Here is a 20820-nt window from a genome sequence, read left to right on the forward strand (position 1 = left end):
ATACAGAACGCCCAACTTCGAGGAGGCTGAAGATGGTGACAGCTGAGTCTTGTTGAAGAATCGGGGATAGGTGTTTGGAAGATTGTGTCGAGTTGATTGGCGGAGAAATTGGGTTTTTGAGGTATTGAAGAAGACAAGGTTCCTTTTACCCCAACCGGAAATGATAGCAAGTCTGAGTTAAAGCGTTCTGCAGCCTCCAGTCTGGAGTCTTGTAATTCCTGTTGAGAGGGTCTTATGTTGAAAGTAAAAAAAATGCAGAGTGGAGTCATCAGCGAATGAGTGGATAGGACAGTTTGTTATGGAAAGAAGATCATTGATGAATAACAGGAAGAGAGTGGGTGATAGGACAGAGCCCTGTGGAACACCACTGTTGATAGGTTTAACGGAAGACCAGTGACCGTCTACCACAGCAGAAATAGAACGGCCGGAAAGGAAACTGGAGATAAAGGAACAGAGAGAAGGATAGAATCCGAAAGAGGGTAGTTTAGAAAGCAAAGAGTTGTGCCGGACTTTATTGAAAGCTTTCGATATGTCTAGCGCAACTGAGAAAATTTCACCGAAACGGCTAAGAAAGGATGCCCAAGAGTCAATTAATAGAGCGAGAAGATCGCCAGTAGAACGCCCCTTGCGGAACCCATACTGGCGATCAGATAGAAGGTCAGAAGTGGAAAGGTCCTTTTGAATCTTCCGGTTAAGGATTGATTCAAAAGCTTTAGATAGACAGGAAAGTAAAGCTATAGGGAGGTAGCTTGAGGGACTGGAACAGTGACCCTTCTTAGGGACAGGCTGTATGAAGGCATACTTCCAGCAGGTAGGAAAGGTAGATTTTGACAGGCAGAGGCGAAAGAGTTTGACCATGCAAGGTGTCAGCACGGAAGCACGGTTTTTAAGGACAATAGGAGGCACTCCATCGGGTCCATAAGCCTTCTAAAGAGTTGTGGCCAGAGAGGGCATAGAAAACATTATTCTTAAGAATCTTAATAAAAGTCATAAAGGAGTTGAAGGGGGGATGAGTAGGAGGAATATGCCCAGAATCGTCCAAAGTGGAGTTTTTACAGAATGTTTGAGAGAAGAGTTCAGCCTTAGAGATAGATGAGACGGCGGTGCTTCCGTCAGGGTTAAGGAGAGGAGGGAAAGATGAAGAAGTGAAGTTGGAGGATATATATTTGGCTAGGTGCCAGAAGTCTCTGGAAGAATTAGAAAAAAAAGCAAGGTTTTGACACTTCCTATTGATGGTAAGTCGAAGAATATATTTGGCACGATTCCTGGCGGAAATGTAAAGATCATGGTTAGCAGGAGTTCAAAGGCTCTGGTACCTTTTGTGAGCTGCCTCTCTATCTTTGACAGCACGAGAACAAGCATGATTAAACCAAGGCTTTTTAGCATGAGGAATAGAGAAAGTACGTGGAATCTGTGCCTCCATTTCAGAGACAATAACCCCTGTGATGCGCTGAACACACACAGAGGGGTCTCTCTCCTGGAAGCAGTAATAATTCCACGGGAAATCGGAAAAGTACAGCTTCAAGTCGTCCCACCGAGCTGAAGCAAAATGCCAGGAGCATCGCCTCTTCGGTGGGTCCAGAGGATGTACAGGAGCGATAGGACAGGATACAGAAATAAGGTTGTGATCGGAGGAGCCCAACGGAGATAACAATTTGACAGAGTGAGCAAAAGGGTTAGAGGTAAAGAAGAGGTTTAGTATGTAGGGCGCTGGTAGTAAACATTGAAATCTCCTAGGATGGATATTTCAGCGAAGGGAGAGTGGGTCAAGATGTGCTCCACTTTAGAGTTCAAGTAATCAAAGAGTTTTACATAGTTAGTAGAGTTAGGTGAGAGATAAACAGCACATATGTATTTAGTAACAGAAAGGCAATGAAGTATTAGCGAGATGGTGGAAAATTCAAAAGAGTCAAGGTCGCGGGCACGAGAGCAAGTGATGTTGCGCACGTAGGCGCAACATCCAGCTTTGAATTGAAATTTAGGAAAGAGATAGTAGGAGGGAACAGAGTAGAGATGGCTGTCAGTAGCCGCCGATACCTGTGTTTCGGTGAGTATGAGAAAGTGAGGTTTAGAGGAGGAGAGATGGTGCTCCACACAATGAAAATTGGAACGAAGACCGCGAATGTTGCAGAAATTGATAAGAAAGAGGTATGAGGAGTTATCAAGACGCCTCCCAAGTCGACAGCCAGAAGGGGAGTCCTCCCTGAGGGAATTTGTGCCCCCCCCCCCCACACACACACACAGGTGGGGACTCCGAGGCTCTGTTTAGTTTAGCCATTTTGAATTTGTAAAATTTTGGGAAAAGGTGTGTATGTTGTGTGAATGTAGTGTGGGGTGGAAAGAGAGAGAATCTGTCTTTAGAGAGCATGCTGAACTACTCTCTGGTGTTGATGAGACAATAGGGAAACGGAAAGTGAGGACATGGGAAGGCTGTTTGGAGGGCTTCAGCACCCTCCTCGCTTCCCATATATTCCTCACCGGGAGTGGCTTACGCCCGTTTCGGTAGATGTCTTCCTACCTACTATCTACCTACATTGGCGGTTATAGCCACTGTTGAACACCGAGGAAAAATAATTGTTCAGCGAGTTAGTTATGCGCTGGCCTTTAGTTATATTCACCGTCTGCTGTCACTGAAGGCTCCAATCCCCACTTCCGATCTCATTTTTGTTATTAATGCAATTGAAAAAAAGATCGGATTAATTTTATAGTTGGCCGCAATATTTTCGTCATATCTGCGTTTTGTCAGATATACAAGTTTTTTTTTTTTCACTCGTTACCTGGCTTCATGATAAAATCTGATGTGATCGGACGTGTTTTGCACATTCTTTCGCCGTTAAGTCAAATTTATTTCCTTAACATAATGTTTGATTTCGCAGTTAACCAAGGTGGACTTTTTTAGTGTTATGTCGCTTCTCGCAAAAGGGGGGGGGGGGAGAGAGAGAGAGAGAGAGAGAGAGAGAGAGAGAGAGAGAGAGAGAGAGGCTGACAAACAGATACAGACACAAAGAAAGAAAGAAATACAGACGGGAAAAAAGCAGACGGAGTCAAACACAGTTAGTCAGGCAAGGATAAATGTATTAGTTGTACCGCTAACGCTCAACATGGTGAAATAAAGTATTGAAAGAATGATTAAAAAATAAGGAAAATCACATATGACGTACCTCGCAGGTCACCCGCACCGTAGGCAATGAAGGTAGCGAAGTCCGGTCTATCTTGAAACTCCTGCTTGTTCAACACCCGTTTGATGGTGATGTAGTTGCAGAGAAAAACCTGAATGCGGCCTCCAACGCGCCACCTACAAAAAAATTTTGGTTTAGAGATATGCGAGTCAAAAGCTTGAAATACACCTAGTTAGAAGATAGTTTTTTGATTAACAAGTCTATTTCCAATAGGATCCATCGACTTTCACTAGCCACAAATTCTAGAGATACTTCCCTGGTCTCCTCCCTGTTGATTTTTTTTCTTTCTCATGGAAAGAACTCAATGAGCAGTTTCGACTTCTGGGTAATGCCACATGCCCAAAGTGTCGGATTAAGCAGGTAATACGAATCGATTTAATCTCACGAAGGAGCTGGCCGATTTAAAACAGTGATTCCAGCACCTTAATCATGACTGAGGACATCTGAGATTCCGATTGCTTTGCCTCCTTGTGAAGAACCTCGAGAACCATCGAGCGACTCGGGAAGTAATATTGCACTATATGTAAAATAAGGTTGATTACCCTGGCGTTGTCAATTATATGATCCACCATGACTTTGGTTCACAGCTTTGTCTAATACCTAGCCCATATATGTGGTGAAAAGTACTGGAGCAAGTACACAGCCTTGCCTCACTCCCGTTCCTAAAGGCAAGAGGCTGGATACACCCCTCCCTCACATACTTCACAGCACTCCCGGCCCAAGAGTACAGGCCAGTCAACAGACCAACGATCCTTGCAGGACTCCCACCGAATAGCAGATCAGTGATTCAAAGGTTTCCCTTTAAGACTGACAGCAGCTGCAGACTTCCCCTGTGAAAACTCATGTCTACCCCACAAGTACATGAATATGGTATAGTCAAATGTCAACAAGCGTGAACACTTACTGCTCGGGTCTCTGCAAATTTAGTAGTGAGCAGGGAACCTGCATGAGCAATATATGGGCAACAATCTTAGGAGTCTAATGCCAGAATAGTGGCTGCAGTCATGGCGGTCTTCTTTTCCTTTACAGACAGAGCCGACCAGCCCCTTCATCTAGTAAGGAGGAATGGTAACATATTTACATATGGAAGTCAATAAATTATATAACGTACGGCTCATCACTGGGCCAGCATTGCCACCATTCAAACTGATCCTACAAACACCAGTTGCTTTCCCATTTCAAATCATGCCACAGTCTCTCTTATCTCAGCAATAGAGAGTGGGCTTCCGTCAATGAATGAATCAGCATTCATTATTTGTAACCAAGTGGATGACACCTACCCATGCGGAGATTTCTCAGATTCTGTTCCTCGAAGTACTCAATCCAACGATCCCTTCACCCATCCATGTCTGACACAAGGAGCACATTTGCTGTTCGGAATGTGCTGAACTGAGAGGGACGCCCCGAGCGGAGCTACGTATTTAGGGCTTTGTTAAACAGGTCGAAAGGCATTTTCATTGAAATAACCCTCGACTCTTCATGGACATTGCTGTCATAGCTCTCATTATTTCTTTTCAGGAGAGCTAATATCATACCTATCCATGTCCTAGCTCCTGATTCGCAACACGCCTGACAGCGTGAATCGATATTTTTCATCATATTGTTACCAGTTTTTAGTATACTTTTTTTTTTTTTTTTTTTTTTTTTACAACAAAGGAGGCAGCTCAAGGGCACACAAAAAAAGAAAACAAAAATAAAATAAAAAGCCCGCTACTCGCTGCTCCTAAAAAAAAAAAAAAAAGAGGTGGCCGAAAACAAGATCAAATACGGGAGGAGAGATGTCCTGATACCCTCCTCTTGAAAGAGTTCAAGTCGTAGGCAGGAGGAAATACAGATGAAGGAAGATTGTTCCAGAGTTTACCAGCGTGAGGGATGAAAGAGTGAAGATGCTGGTTAACTCTTGCATAAGGGGTTTGGACAGTATAGGGATGAGCATGAGTAGAAAGTCGAGTGCAGCGGGGCCGCGGGAGGGGGGGGAGGCATGCAGTTAGCAAGTTCAGAAGAGCAGTCAGCGTGGAAATATCGATAGAAGATAGAAAGAGAGGCAACATTGCGGCGGAATTTAAGAGGTAGAAGACTATCAGTATGAGGAGAGCTGATGAGACGAAGAGCCTTAGCCTCCACTCTGTCCAGAAGAGCTGTGTGAGTGGAGCCCCCCCCACACATGAGATGCATACTCCATACGAGGGCGGACAATGCCCCTGTATATGGACACCAACTGTGCAGGGGAGAAGAACTGGCGGAGACGGTACAGAACGCCCAGCCTCGTTGTGCGTTGTGCGTGTTACTGTTTGTTTGTTAAGTGTTGGTTTAAGGCGCGCACTGTTATCTCACTCGTCAGGACCGGAGTTCCGTTGCCTGCTTCACAAGTTGATTGAAGTTAGTGAGATAACAAAATAGCCGTTATTTTAAGTGATGTAGATTATGTGTGGCCGAGCGGAAGCCTTTAAGTTCACTTTAAGCTCACTTAACTTAGTTCACTTTCTCTCTGGTATATAAAAACGTGCGTTGAGTTTTAACTATATATTACAGTATTAACACTGTAATGTATATATTATAATGTGCATGTGAATGTGTGACTGCATGTGTCGCAACACCATGGCAGTGCCGCGCCACAGGATGTTTAATAACACGTAGGTGCTAGGTTGTGCTTACGGCGTACTCCTTGCCGTGGGAACGGTGCTGAATGGATGGTGAAATTAACAAGCCTTGGCACCGGATTATTCCTGCACCCGGACTGAAGCCGGCAGAAGACAGTGAGCAGCGGTCACGAGCAGATCACACTGCTCTTTTTCTTTTTTTTTTACGTCGCGGCCTATTGCGCCGGTAGGCTTCTTCCCGGTGGGGCCTGATGGTCGGCCGAAGGCTTTTTCCCGGTGGGGCCTGATGGTCGGCCCAGCCCGTTCTGGCGCAGGCGAGTGTTTATAGTGACGCCATCTTGTGTTGGTTCATGCAGCCCCCCGGAACTCATCTTTGAGCCTCTCTTTGGAGGGGTTATCTAGAGCCCAGGTTGATGGGTGGTCTTCAGGCCAGCATGTGGGTAGTCTTAGGCCACTCGGCGGTGACTGAAAATCCTCAGCTGTGCGACGGCCAGGATTCGAACCCGCGTCCTTCCTGGAGCTCCTGAACGCGGGGCCGTCAAGCTAACCATTCAGCCACCGCCTCCCCACATGTGTGTGCGACAGCTCACATAAACTTGTAACTATTGTGTAAAACTGTAAATATAGTTAAAACTAATCACATTATTAATATACCAGAGAGAGAGTGAATTAAGTGAACTCAAAATGAACTTAACGGCCCCGCTCGGCCAAAACAGCATCTACCACATTTAATTATAAACGCTATTGTGTTATCTCACCTGCTATAATCAACTTGTGAAGCAGGACAACGGCAACGCCGGCCCTGTGACGAGTGAGATAACAGTTCGCGCCTTAAACATAACTCTTAATACGAACCACCTTGAACATAACACTTAAAAACGTCTAACAAAAGTGGTGGCAAGCGTGGTTACGAACAACTCCGAAGAGTTATAACTCTCTCTCAAACATAATAACAGTAGCAAGCGTGTGTGGGGCAGAGACAGAGAAGGGAGTGCAGCGAGCAAGAACCCTGACACAACGCGCGACCTTTCCTCTGCCCCGTGAGTCGGAGTCAGCACACACCCGCACCCGAGAGCAAAGCCTCGCCCCGCCCCTCAACTCCACACCGCACCACTGCACAGCCGGCATCTTCACGGGGTCTCGTTACCAATTCCGAGACGCCCACTTGTCTGCCTACGACACAGCCTGTCGTGGGTGGGCGCTTACCTTCGCCAGACCAGGGGGGACCTTTGGCGGCGACCTTTGGAGGGGCGTGGTTGCTCCCCCGCCTGTTTATCACCGCTGCCAGGCGAAGGACGCAGACCGTCTATCAACACAGCCAAGCTTCATCGTCTCCCTACGACCCAGCCCGTCGTAGGAGGAGCACTTTACTCCGCCAGGCGATTCGGCCTTTGGAGAGTTATTTTGGTGAGCGTATAGGCTGCCCGCCGCCCATCCCTCACCATAGTCGGGCGCCAAGCGGCCCCTGCCACAACGGCCAGTCACGGAAGGACGGCGGCCAAGGACGCGGGCAAACCAGCCGAGGACGGAGGAGTGCCAAGGGTGCCGTCTTTACATTTTCATGGTATCCACATGCATGTAGCTGACACAACACTAATATGATTTTAATTTACACCACTTGTTAAGACATTTCAGGTGATTTTTACGTGCTGTGTATGTCTCCATGTGGAGTCGTAACTAGTTTCCCTTAGGCTGTAAAATTTTTATTCAAGTGTAGGTGGATGTTTCGTATTTTTTCTGAATTGTGACGTTGTTACGCATTTTAGGTAGTCATTTATTTTATTTTCTCCTTTCTTTTGTGTGTTTTATTGCACAGTGGAGAAGGTAGTTTTATCATGCTAAGTACTCACTCATTATTCTTTTCCCTCTTTTCATGCGTTTTAGAAGCATCTGGGCCGAGTGAGCACACACTTAGCGGTGAATGATCATTACCTTTAGTTCAGTTTAGCGGTAATACTTTTCATTTTACCATATTCCTCCTCATGAAGCCAAAGGATGACAATTACCGTAACCTAAGGCGCGGGACAAAGCATCAGAGGGTCCATACTCCTCCTCCTTCTCCTTCCCACCTGCATGATACCCAAGGCAATAATTTAAATAACCAACAACCCACAATGGCTACTAACACCATTAAACTTCTGCTGACTACGGCATCGGTCAGAGCTTCCGCAGGCAATGAACTGGATTACACTGCTAGGGACTTCATCTTACAATGCGAGGATGTCATGAATAATTAATTTGTGTCAGATCCAGGAGATAAGATCTCCTTCATTAGGCGTTCATGGAACCGCAACAAATCAAGGATTATGACGTGTTTCGGTCACATTTTCTTGAATCAATTGGGGAGGATGTTAAACACACCCTTGTCAAGGGCGTGAATGTAGCTGTGAACACTTTGATTTCATCTGTGGAGAGTAAAGGGCTTTTTGCCGGGCAAGTGGACGCCTATCGGTTGTCTACAGATTTATGCTCATATTTGAGAACTGGTTGTTATATTAGGATATCAATGTATTATTATTTTTATTTAATATCACCACGGATTAGGCATACAGTTGTCAATGGAAAAAAACCCACGACAGATAGATCACGCCACCTTATAGGAATGTCGTCCGTCAGTGTTTACCGTCTCAGTTTGTATACATCGCATTTCATAGTGCGTGGAGGTCACCTTGACGTACGCGGCCAATTGTAACAATTATTTTCCAACCTGTAACTCGTCACTCCTTTACGAGAGTCCGACTGACACACAACGGCAGTCGCTCTCGCTACGACGCTCCTTGTACATATAGGCTACGAATATATTCGCCTTAAGGAAGCTGAAGTCTTAATCAACGCCCTTTAAACGCCCCCCGGTAACCCGTTACATTTGGTTGGCAGCGGTCCCCACCGCGCCTGTGCCTTCGCTACCTAGTTCTCCTCCAACTTCCAAGCCACGAGAACTCACCAACAAACTCCGGGGACAGGCGTAGAAGGAAGGAAGGAGTCACAAGCCAGCCGTCCGCGGCAACTCACCAGGCGCCAGCTACAAGCTCTCTACAGGCGTCAATTACAAGCTCTATACAGGCGTCAAGCCTCGAGCCACCAACAGGCCTACGCAGCCGAAAGCGAGGGCCACAATCTACAAGCCGCCCAACCCGCTGCAAGCCAGCACTGCTACGAGCACTGCAAGCCACTCACAGCTCACTCGAAGCCCTCCACGATGCGCAGAAGAATTCACACCCTCGGGCCTCCGCCCGCGGGAGGAGGCACGCCTCGCTGACCTTGGAACAACCACATACCCCTCGCACCACAGCGGGCGGCAAAACCGCCGCTGCCGGAAGCATCGGCCCAAACCTCCTCCGGCAAACAGTCAGCCGGGGCACCCGCGGACATCTCCCGGTGACTGCAAGCAGTTACCACCACCGTTTCCTGCAAGGCGTCTTCTCAAGAGGTTACACACCCTAGTCGCCTTATCTGCCACCGCGGCCCATCTCACAATATAACAAGAACGCCGCAGCCGTCCTACGTCTGGCAGCAGTGCTCCGGCACCAGTCCACGGCAAGTCAAATCGCTGGGTCAGCAGTTTCCAGCAACCATTACCTGTCTCCCGATGTCCGCCCTTCCCTCATCTCTCACTGCCGCTGCTGCCGCGGCCGAGGTCTTCCGACGCGACTCCAACGACTGCACGTACCCCAGGGCGTCGCCAACCTTCGCCCTCTCCACTACATCAGCTGATTAATCTTGGTATTTGTGGATATTCCCTGTGGTCAAAATATGCCGGCTCAGCTTATTTCAGTTTTGTTTCGAGCAGAGGCACGACCTTTTTTTATTTCTGTGTTCCTAACACTGTTAATCAGTCATAATTGTGAGAGTAGCGTTCATTCGCATACGATATTGATTCCTTTCTTATTGTCTGCTAGCGGTAAAACTGTGAATTCCCTGATCAAAGTTCCGCAGTGTGCCCTGGCTCCGTTTTCTCTTCGCCGCTCGAGGGAAAACTAGCGCCTTAAAGGCATACTCACTTAATTTTCTCCTACCAAAATACAGCAGTTTCATAGAATTATTTTTTTTCTTATACCCATAACATTATAACATTCCATTATAACCTTAACTTCTATTACGTCTAACAGGCACCTTTCTTGTTTTTAGGGGTTCGGCGTAAACTATTAATTCATACACTTTACGTTTATTGGTTAATATTTACAGCTATCAAAATATGCTCCTATATTGTAACTGATTGAAACCATAGTATGAACTAAGACACTCTCGCTAAACTCGGCGACACTTTTAAGCATTTAATACAGACCACAGACGAAGAGGGTACAGAACACGATACTAAAACCGGTGAATTTACTAAGGTAATCTTATGTTCAGGCACTCATTATTTATCAATTCCAGACCGCAGAATTCTTTCACCCCCGGGTCCGTCGGAATACTTACAACCCACTCCAGGTTCAAGAACACCCTCACCATCAACCCCTCGCAACAGCCGCAGCATTGCAGGCTCAAAGTAAGGCATCTCTCACCTGTAGTTTTTGCAAACAATCAGGACATTCTCAACATTCTTGCTTCGCGAAACGTAGGGAATCAACACACTCAAGACAGGGCTCTGATAGGAGATCAGGAGGTTACAGGGGCGGACATCATTCATCACACAGGAATCCTAGGCCAAACCATCAGCGGAAGGCTGCCTTTTGCCTTGTCCACGGGAATTGTTTTCATGATTGAGACAGTTGTTCTGCAATACAAAAGGCCAAGGAGGAACAGAAGTACAAGTCCTCGGCGGACAGTAAACCACACTCCTCTTCTCAGAATAAAAAGACATGACTTCGTGACAGCCCCAAGGCGTACATCCAAGTGTCCCTTAAGGACGCTACTAATTGGGTGCAACTTGACTCCGTCATTGCCGCCTTGGGACGGACAAGCATAATTGCCCTCCCTTGCAAGGTGGGCAAAATTTCACTCACCTTAGCGGTAGACACAGGTGCGACAGTCAATGTCATCTCAGACTTCGCTTACAGGTCCCTGACACGACAGGCGAGAGGGGAAAATTGGCCGCTCCAAGAGAACGACCTGAATGTGGTAGGCGTGACGGGCACCACTTTGGGAATCCTTGGGCGAGTACCACTAATAGTCAGCTTACATGAAAATGTATGTCCCTTTCGAGATTTCTTTTATGTCTCTAGCAGGTTTGCTTTACCTGTGGATGGGATCTTAGGATTAAACGTCATGAAAGACCTGCACATAACCATAAACCCTGAAAGCAACGCGATCGTGTATCAAGGTGTATCGACGCATACAGGAGATGGTAAATCCATCGCCTCTGTCACCTGTAATCCCAACCTCAGAGGGGGAAAATGACCAACCCACCAGAGACTCAGGGTCTGCCACCCCCCCAAGTGTCACCTCTTACGGTCAAACCACACGAAAACATTGCAGACTTGTGGCGGACAGTAACGGCAGTCGTAGAAGGTCCTCAAATAGTTCCGGATCGTGCTGCAAAACTTGTTAAAATCCGGTTGCCTAACGCCCCTCCAACGGGCAGTGAAGTGTGTATCGACGGAGCTCCTCACATACACCGGATGACGGTGGAGGTAACTCTCGCGACAGTCAAGGAGGGAGGTATTGCAGAGGCATTGGTAATAAACACGTCTGGATCCCCTGTCTCCTTAAAACACGGTGTTAGATTATGCCAGTGCCTAGTATATGGGAGAAATGTCGCCCAGGAACCAGCTGAATACCCTTCAGCCCAAGTCTCAGGCATAACCTCGGCGTGTCAGGCTTCTCCCGAACAAGACACAGCTAATTTAGAGGCATTCCTAAAAGTTGCACACTATTCCGAAATTAAGCCAACCTTAGTCCAGCTACTGGATCATTATAGGGGGACGCTTGCTCTACCAGGCGAGCCGCTTGGAGTTACGCAGTGTGCTGAACACCACATTAAGTTAAAACCCAATACAAATCCTGTATATATCAATGCGTACAAACTCCCCCACAGTCAGAGGGAGGCTATGCAACAACTTATCTCTGAAATGTTAAAACAAGGTGTCATCAAAGAATCGAATTCCCCGTGGAATTCACCCTTGTTTCTGGTTCCAAAGAAAGACGGTTCTTACCGTTCTGTGATTGATTTCTGGCATGTGAACACCGCGACCGTGGATGATCATTTTCCGCTTCCCGTTCTTAAAGATGTTCTGATGTGTCTCGGTAGAGGAAATAAAGTATTTACGAGTTTTGATCTGGTCAGTGGCTACTGGGAACTGCCCATGGCCCCCGAGTCACGTAAAATAACGGCTTTCAGCACGCCTCATGGCCACTATGAGTGGACGAGGATGCCGTTCGGGCTCAAAGGAGCTCCCTTGACCTTCCAAAGGACAATGAACTGTATTTTTGGTGACCTGCTGGGCAACTCTGTCTATGTGTATTTAGATGACATCATCATAGCGAGTAAAGACGTGCATGCACACATGGAATCACTAAAAGCAGTCCTACACAGACTTCAAGAGGTCGGATTAAAGCTCAAAATCACCAAATGTGAATTTTTAAAGCCTCGGATCAAGTTCTTGGGGCATGTCGTGGACGAATTCGGCATCCACACAGTGGACGACAAAATAAAAGCTATTGCCGAGTTCCCTCAGCCAACGTCTGCGGACAAGGTAAGGTCTTTCTTGGGTGTCGCAGGTTATTACAGGCCTTTCATAAAGGACTTCGCAGCACGCGTGAGTCCCCTAACCCATCTATTAAAGAAAGACGTACCATTTTAGTGGCTCCCAGCTCAACAAACGAGCTTTGAGGATTTAAAGAAAGCGCTTACACAGGCTCCGGTCCTTGTCTTTCCGGATTTCAAGGACCCCTTTCAGCTTTGTAACGACGCTTCGGCTAGTGGATTAGGAGCCGCTCTGATGCAAACAGATAAGTCCGGCAAAAAGCATGTAAAAGCGTTCGCCAGTCGAGTACTAACAGCTCCGGAAAAGAACTATTCTGTTACCCACCTAGAGGCTGTTGCCATTGTGTGGGCTCTGAAGCATTTTCGAGACATAGTGATGGGGTACAAAATTGTGGTGTATACGGACCACGTGGCCATAACTGATCTTTTCAAGGGAAAAAAAACTACACGGTCGTCTGGCAAGATGGTTCTTAACGATCCAAGCATACAATCCGGAGATAAAATATATCACCGGGAAAACAAATGTGGTCGCAGATGCCTTATCTCGGAATATTCCGATAGGCGCGATTACCACCCCAGAGGTCATCCACAACTTCACTTCACCTGAGCTACACACTGCTCAGCGAGACCACCCTGTGTGGAAGAGGTTAATTTACGCCCTCGAGTCGGGAGACGAAACAAACCTTCCTGAATTGCCAGTTCCATCTTCACAATTCTTCCTATCAGAGGACAACCTCCTTTGTAGGTCATGGCCAACCAAACCGGTACCTATAGAACAACGGGTCATCCCAGACCAATACGTCCCCGTGACGCTTAAGCTGGTCCATAACACACCCATTGCGGGTCACCCAGGAAGAGACAAGACGCTATCTGTCACCAGACGAAAATTCTACTGGCCCACATTACGGGTTGATGTAGAAAAACATGTCGCACATTGCGTCGTTTGTGCTAAGCACAAGGGGTCCGTAAAAGGGCCAGCACCTATGTTGCAATACCCAATACCAGAGGCGCCTTAGGATGTTGTTATATAGACTTATTACAGCTCCCCCAGAGCCAACATGGTTCGCGCTACAAATTGGTGTGCGTCGACCAGTTCTCTAGGTTTCTAGTTCTAGCGCCTCTCAAGGACAAGACAGCCACACGCGTGGCCCATGCCCTCGTGACTCACGTGTTGTGTTCACATTCGTCTCCTCGAATTCTTTTGAGTGACAATGGCACCGAATTTAGGAACTCAATCTTGAGCGAAATATGCGCTCAGTTTAACTTCACGCAATCCTTCATCACAGCTTACCACCCAACTGCTAATAGGTTGGCGGAGAGGGCTAATAGGAAAATCTTACAGGTCCTCAGGCCTATCGTGAACGATCTCCACGATAACTGGGAGGATTGGCTATCGCATATAGCCGCTTCCATAAATACGTCGGTAAACGACTCTACGGGTAAGTCTCCCTACTACATCTTATATGGGGTGGAGAAAAGTCTTCCGTACGACTTCCTAATAAAACCACAACAACCTCTCTACAACATTGATAGGTACGCACAACAGCAGATGCATATGTTTTCCAAGATACACTCAGAAGTTAGGTGTAAGTTAAAAGCTACGAAGGTTGAAATGATGTCAAAACAACACAAACAGGCCGTCCCGGTGGAATTAAAAGAGGGTGACAGTCATGATTAGGCAAGCGGAAAGGAGTTCGAGACTGGGGGCTAAATTTGTGGGTCCTTACCGAGTTGTTCGGAATGTCAGGAGAAATCGGTTCGAGGTTCTCGAGTCAAATAGTGGAGTCAGTCTAGAAGTTCACAGTGATCGTCTGAAAGTAATTCCCTCACCTTTGGACCTTGATATTGGTAATTCCCCCTCAGAGTCAAATGTTCAACAAGATAATCCCAACACCCATAGCTATAACTTGAGACCACGGGTTTAAATACTTCATTCCCACCACTTTCAGATCATGATGTTGCGTTTTCTGATCATCTTGTTGTCCCTCGGCTCCCTGCTTGCAACGACACCCATCCACCTGAAGCCTGGCGCCCTCACGACACACATAGGAGAGGTCTTCCTCATAGAAGATGTGCTCCTCGTAAAATATCCATATACTTCCTTGACCAACACCTCTGACAATCAGGATAGTCTCAGAAAAACTACTCGGCATGGCAGACGCCATACGGGCTACCAAGAGTTGGGAATCAAAGGCACCTTCTAGTACCAACTCTCTGAATCATTTTCAACTACTGGAGGATAGGATTCTGTTCTTACGGGGAAAAGTTGATGAGGTTGACATGGATTATAGTTTTCACTCAGTTCACTCTCGGGTAAAGAGCCGGGGGTTGCTCAACATCGTTGGGTCCGCCTCAAAGTTCCTCTTCGGTACGGCAACCGACGAGGACGTACGCGATTTGCGGGACCACTACGCTCATGTACTTTTCTTTGCTGCCCGAAATCGCAGGGTGATCAACGCCAATTGTAGAAAACTTGCGCGGTTGCATACTCACATTGAGGAACTGCTAGAGCATATAAATAAGATGGTAGAGGTTATCAACATAGTTGTCAAACAGATCGACCAGGTGAATCAGTTTCTCCTCCTAGATCAGGCCTTGCATGTATTGGAAAACGTCATTAACTCTGTCGCAACGGCAAATCAGCAGGTTATTAGCAACATGGTTGATGCAGCGCACGGTAGAGTCACACCTGCCTTGTTCCCTCTACACGATTTGAGAACGACTATCCATATCGGGTATCAAAATTATAGCCTAACACCTTTATTCAACCCAGACATGAGTCAATATTTTTACCCCTTGATTGAGTCCAGCCTCACCCCCGATGCCATAATCATTCATGTTCCATTTCAGACGGCGGACGTGTTTGAGGCACACGAAATTGTCCCGTTCCCTTTTTCAGCTAAGGACAGTGTGTTAGACCTGGACACATCCCCGTCTCTTGTTCTTATCGCGAAGGATTTCGCTCTGTATTCAACGGGTAGCTACTCACTCTTGCAATATTGCAAGGAGACGGTCTTCGGGCGATTCTATTGCTCTGCGTCTCTCTTTGCCTTCCTACCAGTTCGGGGAGGGGTATGCAAGATCGCCCTCACCCGCGTGAACGCGTCTGACGCTCTTTCCCTGTGCCCTTACAAGCAGCTACCACCAACACCTGTTTTCCATAAGAACTTTCAGGGTCTGCATTATTTCTATTTCCCTCAGTCCTTCTATGTATCAGTCATCTGCCCGGAGGGTACCACTTATCAACGGGTTACTGGTCACTATGCCATAGCGGAAGCATGCTATATCCGCTCCACTAACATAACAACGTACCCGTCCCGGATCCGTCTGGTTTTCACGGCCAATATTTCCCATCGAGTGTTTCCTCTACGGTCTCTCGATAACATTCACTTCTCCAGCATCTCTTATGTGACTAATTCCCTTAATTCATTGTCTTTCGCAAACAAAACGGAGTTTGCGGAAACCCTGGAGGAAACGCTGCCTGAATACCTGCATCTCCCCTACTTATACCCTGGATTTTTTGTACCAATGTTTCTGATGTTCGTCAGTCTCGTCGTCATGTGCTACCTTATTAGGAGGAACTCTGTCCTGCACGATTATTTGGTTGTGCAGACACGGCGACTGGATGCAGGGAGGCCACTGGCAAGGTAGTTTTTTTTCGTTTTCTCAAGCAAGTCAGAGGACAGAAACCTGGCATTCCCCTGCTCCTATACTTAACATTGTACTATGTTTCACTACTGTATTTTTTTTAGGAGCTAGATGAACGTTTCATTGTCTGTAACTATGCCGGTTGACAGCTTCTTATACATGTGTCCTTATATTTATCTTCTGAGAGATTTCTTATGTTTCATATCACACACGTTGTGTTTTACCTCTCACTATTTATATTATAACTCCACATATGTTCTTACATAGCCAGTGTTTTAATGTGATTGTATCATAGGCAGTCTGCTTGACAAACTCCCACTATGTATGTTAATGGTAACTAGACTGGTATTTATATTTTTATATATCGCGAGGTCGCGATCACTGGTAGGTGACCGAGCAGTGTTATAGTAGGATATCAACGTATTATTATTATTATTTAATATCACCACGAATTAGGCATACAGTTGTCAATGGAAAAAACCCACGACAGATAGATCACGCCACCTTATAGGAATGTCGTCCGTCAGTGTTTACCGTCTCAGTTTGTATACATCGCATTTCATAGTGCGTGGAGGTCACCTTGACGTACATGACCAATTGTAACAATTATTTTCCAACCTGCAACTCGTCACTCCTTCACGAGAGTCCGACTGACACACAACGGCAGTCGCTCTCGCTAGGACGCTCCTTGTACATATAGGCTACGAATATATTCGCCTTAAGGAGGCTGAAGTCTTAATCAACGCCCTTTAAACGCCCCCCGGTAACCCGTTACATGGTGGCTGGACAGAGGGAGAGAATATGTCTCTAGCTAATGTGATCAGATTTCTGGAATTTTTCATGTACATGGCTGTCATCAAGGGCCAGTTTCGAAAAAGTTATTTATCCCTAGCCTACGGCCCCACTGACAAGTTGCACGATTTCGTCCTTAAACTCAAGACCAAAATTGAGGAGAAAGACAGAACGCCAGTTCCCGCTGTAGTCGCTGTAGAACAGAAGACTGCTAATAGTAGCGAGTCCTTATCGGTGGTGGCATCTGCCACCGAAAAACCTAAATGCCACTGTTCTTATTGTCAGAGAGACGGTCACACCGTTAACTATTGTATCAAACGCCAGCAGGATCGCACAGCAAAGAAAGAAAGGGGAGACTCGCCAATGTCAGGCAAGTCTGCTTCTCAGAAGACCCCGGCCGCTTCAAAAAGTCGTGCCGAGGGCTACAACACTGGCAAGTCCTGTTTTATCCACGGTACTGGTAGCCACACCACAGAGGAGTGTTTCTCTGTGCTAAAGTTGAAGAAAGAGAGAGCAGGAAAGTTCGTGAAGGGGTCGGGGGAAGCCGAGTGCCCCCCAAAAGCGACTCAGGGTAGCAACTCGGGCGCCAGAGGAAATTGAGACTGCAGTGCAGCCTGACAATAGTAGCTTGTTTGAATCTGTTGTGGCCGCGTGCAGTCAGCCTGAAATTATGGCACTTAAAGTAAAGCTAGGTCCGCTACAAGCGTCATTTGCGGTCGACACCAGCGCTGCGATTATTGAGTTGTCAGAAAAGACGTACATAGCTTTAAAACGCGCGTCGCGGGGAGGCCGCTACCAGCTACGACCCTCTGACCCAAGCCTTTGCGGTGTCACCACCTACAGGCTTAACATCCTTGGTGTTGTGTGTTTGCCAGTGAGTTTGTGATGAAACACCCCTGTCATGCGTTTGGATTTTTACGTGACGTCAAACTTTTCACTGCCGTCTGACGGTTTTCTTGGGTTGTCTTAACTGAGGTCCAACCGCATGGTAATAATTCCAGATAGTAATACAGTAAGGTTTCAAGGGAGATGTTTCAAGGCCATGGATCAACCTGTGCGCCTCGCTTCTCCCTGGGAAAGAAAGGAAACACCCAGCAAGGGTCGGGAAAGTGTTTCTCCTGGGTCGGTACTGCATCCCGTTCCGACTCTTTCCATGGTGCCGGTGCATGACGCGGGCACCACTTCACTTCATGATAAACCACCAACACCACCTGATGTTTTCAGGGGATGGAAAAATGTCAATGCGATAGTCGTAGGGAATCATGAAATCCCTCAACGAACCGCAATGCACATCCCCGTGTCAGTCCCTAACGCCACCGTAGGTTGTGACATCTGCCTAGAAGGGCCTTGTCGTGTGAACACGCTAGCGATAGAGTCCACCCTTAACACGGTACGCGAGGGAAGTAGGACCGTAGCTTTAGTGGTTAACGCCACTGGCGGTCCAGTTAAACTAAAAAATGGAGTCTTTTTGGGTCGCGCATTAGCGTTCGACGGACAGGTGTCGCCAGAACCTTTAGAGTTAAAGCGGACTTGTGTCGGCGCGGTGGGTCAACCCGACGCCGGCGACAAGACATGTCAGGCCTCATCTGTCGATTCTTTAGTCAAAGTGGTCGATTATCCCGAGCTTAAGGGCCCGCTTCTGAAGCTTTTACATTGGTATCGTGATGTCATTGCCCTGCCCGGTGAGTCTTTAGGTGCGACTGATAACGACAGAGCACAAGATTAGGGTTAAGCCCGACACCAAACCGGTGTACGTTCCTGCATACAGACTTCCACACAGTCAAAGGCAGATTGTAGATGAACAGGTTAAAGATATGTTGGACCAGGGTGTTATTCAGCATTCCCGATCTCCGTGGAACTCACCCTTGTTCCTAGTCCCTAAAAAGGACGGAAGTTTCAGGCCTGTCATCGATTTTAGGAAAGTAAATGAGATGACTGAGGATGATAGGTTCCCTCTGCCCGTTTTAGGTGACTTGTTAATGCCCCTGGGGCAAGGGAATACTATTTTCAGAAGTCTTGACCTTTTAAGTGGGTACTGGCAGGTGCCTATGGCAGCTGAATCCAGAGAGATTACAGCCTTCAGTACCCCTTGCGGTCATTTTGAATGGTTAAGGATGCCATTCGGCCTCAAAACCGCACCGATTACTTTTCAGAGGATGATCAACACATTGTTCTCAGACATGATAGGCAAAGAAGTCTACGCATATTTAGATGATTTAATCATCTGTAGCAAGGATGGCGACCGTCACCAAGTTAATTAAATTAGAAATAGTTCTGCTTAAACTTAGAGACGCTGGCCTAAAGGCCAAGCTGACTAAATGTGAATTTTTAAAGCCAAAAATCACCTTTTTAGGCCACACTGTTGATGGAGATGGAATCCACACGATGGACGATAAAATATCGGCCATAAAGAATTTTCCGCAGCCCCAAACCGTCGAAAACGTTCGGTCTTTTCTTGGGTTGTGCGGCTACTATAGGCCTTTCATACAAGGTTTTGCCAAAATGGCTTCGCCTCTGACGCAACTTTTAAAGAAAGAGGTACCTTTTCATTGGAATTCCCCACAACACAAGAGTTTTACAGACTTGAAGTCAACGTTAATCAACGCTCCAGCCTTGGCATTCCCGGACTACAACGTCCCTTTTACACTTTATACAGATGCCTCAGCCCTAGGGCTGGTGCTGTTTTGATGCATCCGGACACTCGCGGTAAAAATCGCGCTATTGCGTACGCAAGTCATACTTTAAACCAGGCTGAGTCGAACTATTCAGTGACCCATCAGGAAACCCTAGCGGTTGTTTGGGCTCTTAAACATTTTAGAGGTATTATCCTTGGCTATCCTATCACTGTATTTACGGACCATGCACCAATCACCGAGCTTTTTAAGATTAGAAACTTCACCGGTCGACTCGCACGGTGGTACCTGACCATCCAGGAATTTGGGCCAACCTTTAAGTACTTACCTGGCCGCGCGAATGTCGTCGCGGATTCACTGTCTGGAAACGTACCTGTTGGCTCAGTGGCAGAAACGTCTACTGAAATTGAAAATTTCACTCTAAAGGATTTAGCAGCAGCCCAGCGTCGACATGACGTTTGGGGCAAAGTAATATACGCTCTGGAATCGGGTGATGAAACAAGTCTCCCGCCACTACTTGTGTCTTTTTCCCAATTTTTTTGTCACAGGACAACGTCTTGTGCCGCTCCTGGCCCCGTACCCCGTCGAAGGGGAGTCACCTTGTCGTGGTGACGGGGCTTGAAGCGAGTTCGGCGGCACCACCTACCGTGGTGGCTTGCCCACCTCGATAAGGCTCGATGTCCGTTGGCCTCGTGGACCAAGTGCTCCCCCCTCATCACCGGTAGAGGAGGCCTACTGGTGATGCTGCCTTATCCCGCCCTGCCCTTTTACCACCTAGGGCAGGGCTACTGTCTCCCCACGTGTTTGCCGTGCGTGGCGTCCCGTATACTCCCCGTGCCCTCTCATATGGGGGTTGAGTCCACCGCGGGGCAGGGTGTAGTTCCCCTCGGTGGGCAACACACTCCTTTGGTGGGAGGGGTTGGGGTAAGACGGACGGTTCAGTGTGGCCCCACTGAATCAATCGGCTGGTCATGCGATGGCTAGGGTCAAGTGGTCATTGCCGGGTGGGCGGTCGCAACGGTCCCGCGGCCGCCGTTAAACACCTGGCAGTGGATGCGTATACTTCCCCATTACCCCTGGGGCTGTTGGGTGCGGTTTGGCCCCAACATTCAGCCTCCCCTTGTTGGGCTCCGTGGTGGGTAGGGGTGTGTGGGAGTGAAACACCTCCCCTGTGTATGGGTAAGTTTCCCTTGCCTCGGCCTGCCTCTCTCCCTGACGTCCGCCTGTCCCCGATTACCCCCACACGGCCCTCTCTCGTCGCCACCTTGGAGCCTTTCACGGCTCCTGGTGGTGCCGCTGGAAAGTCCGTACCTCCTAGAGGG

The 20820-nt window shown here is 47.5% G+C and overlaps 1 protein-coding gene across 1 annotated transcript in view; it reads right to left on the minus strand.

Annotated features, from left to right (window-relative positions):
• LOC126992673 (cytochrome P450 2L1-like) overlaps positions 1 to 20820 on the minus strand; it is a gene marked incomplete at its 3' end in the record, with an annotated part of 136790 nt that overhangs the window by 39758 nt on the left and 76212 nt on the right. The window contains 1 exon segment of the mRNA XM_050851483.1: positions 3162 to 3295. Within this exon segment, the coding sequence (XP_050707440.1) occupies positions 3162 to 3295 (134 nt within the window).

This window comes from Eriocheir sinensis, chromosome 7 (genome assembly GCF_024679095.1).
Source record: "Eriocheir sinensis breed Jianghai 21 chromosome 7, ASM2467909v1, whole genome shotgun sequence".
Classification (NCBI taxonomy): Eukaryota; Metazoa; Arthropoda; class Malacostraca; order Decapoda; family Varunidae; genus Eriocheir; species Eriocheir sinensis.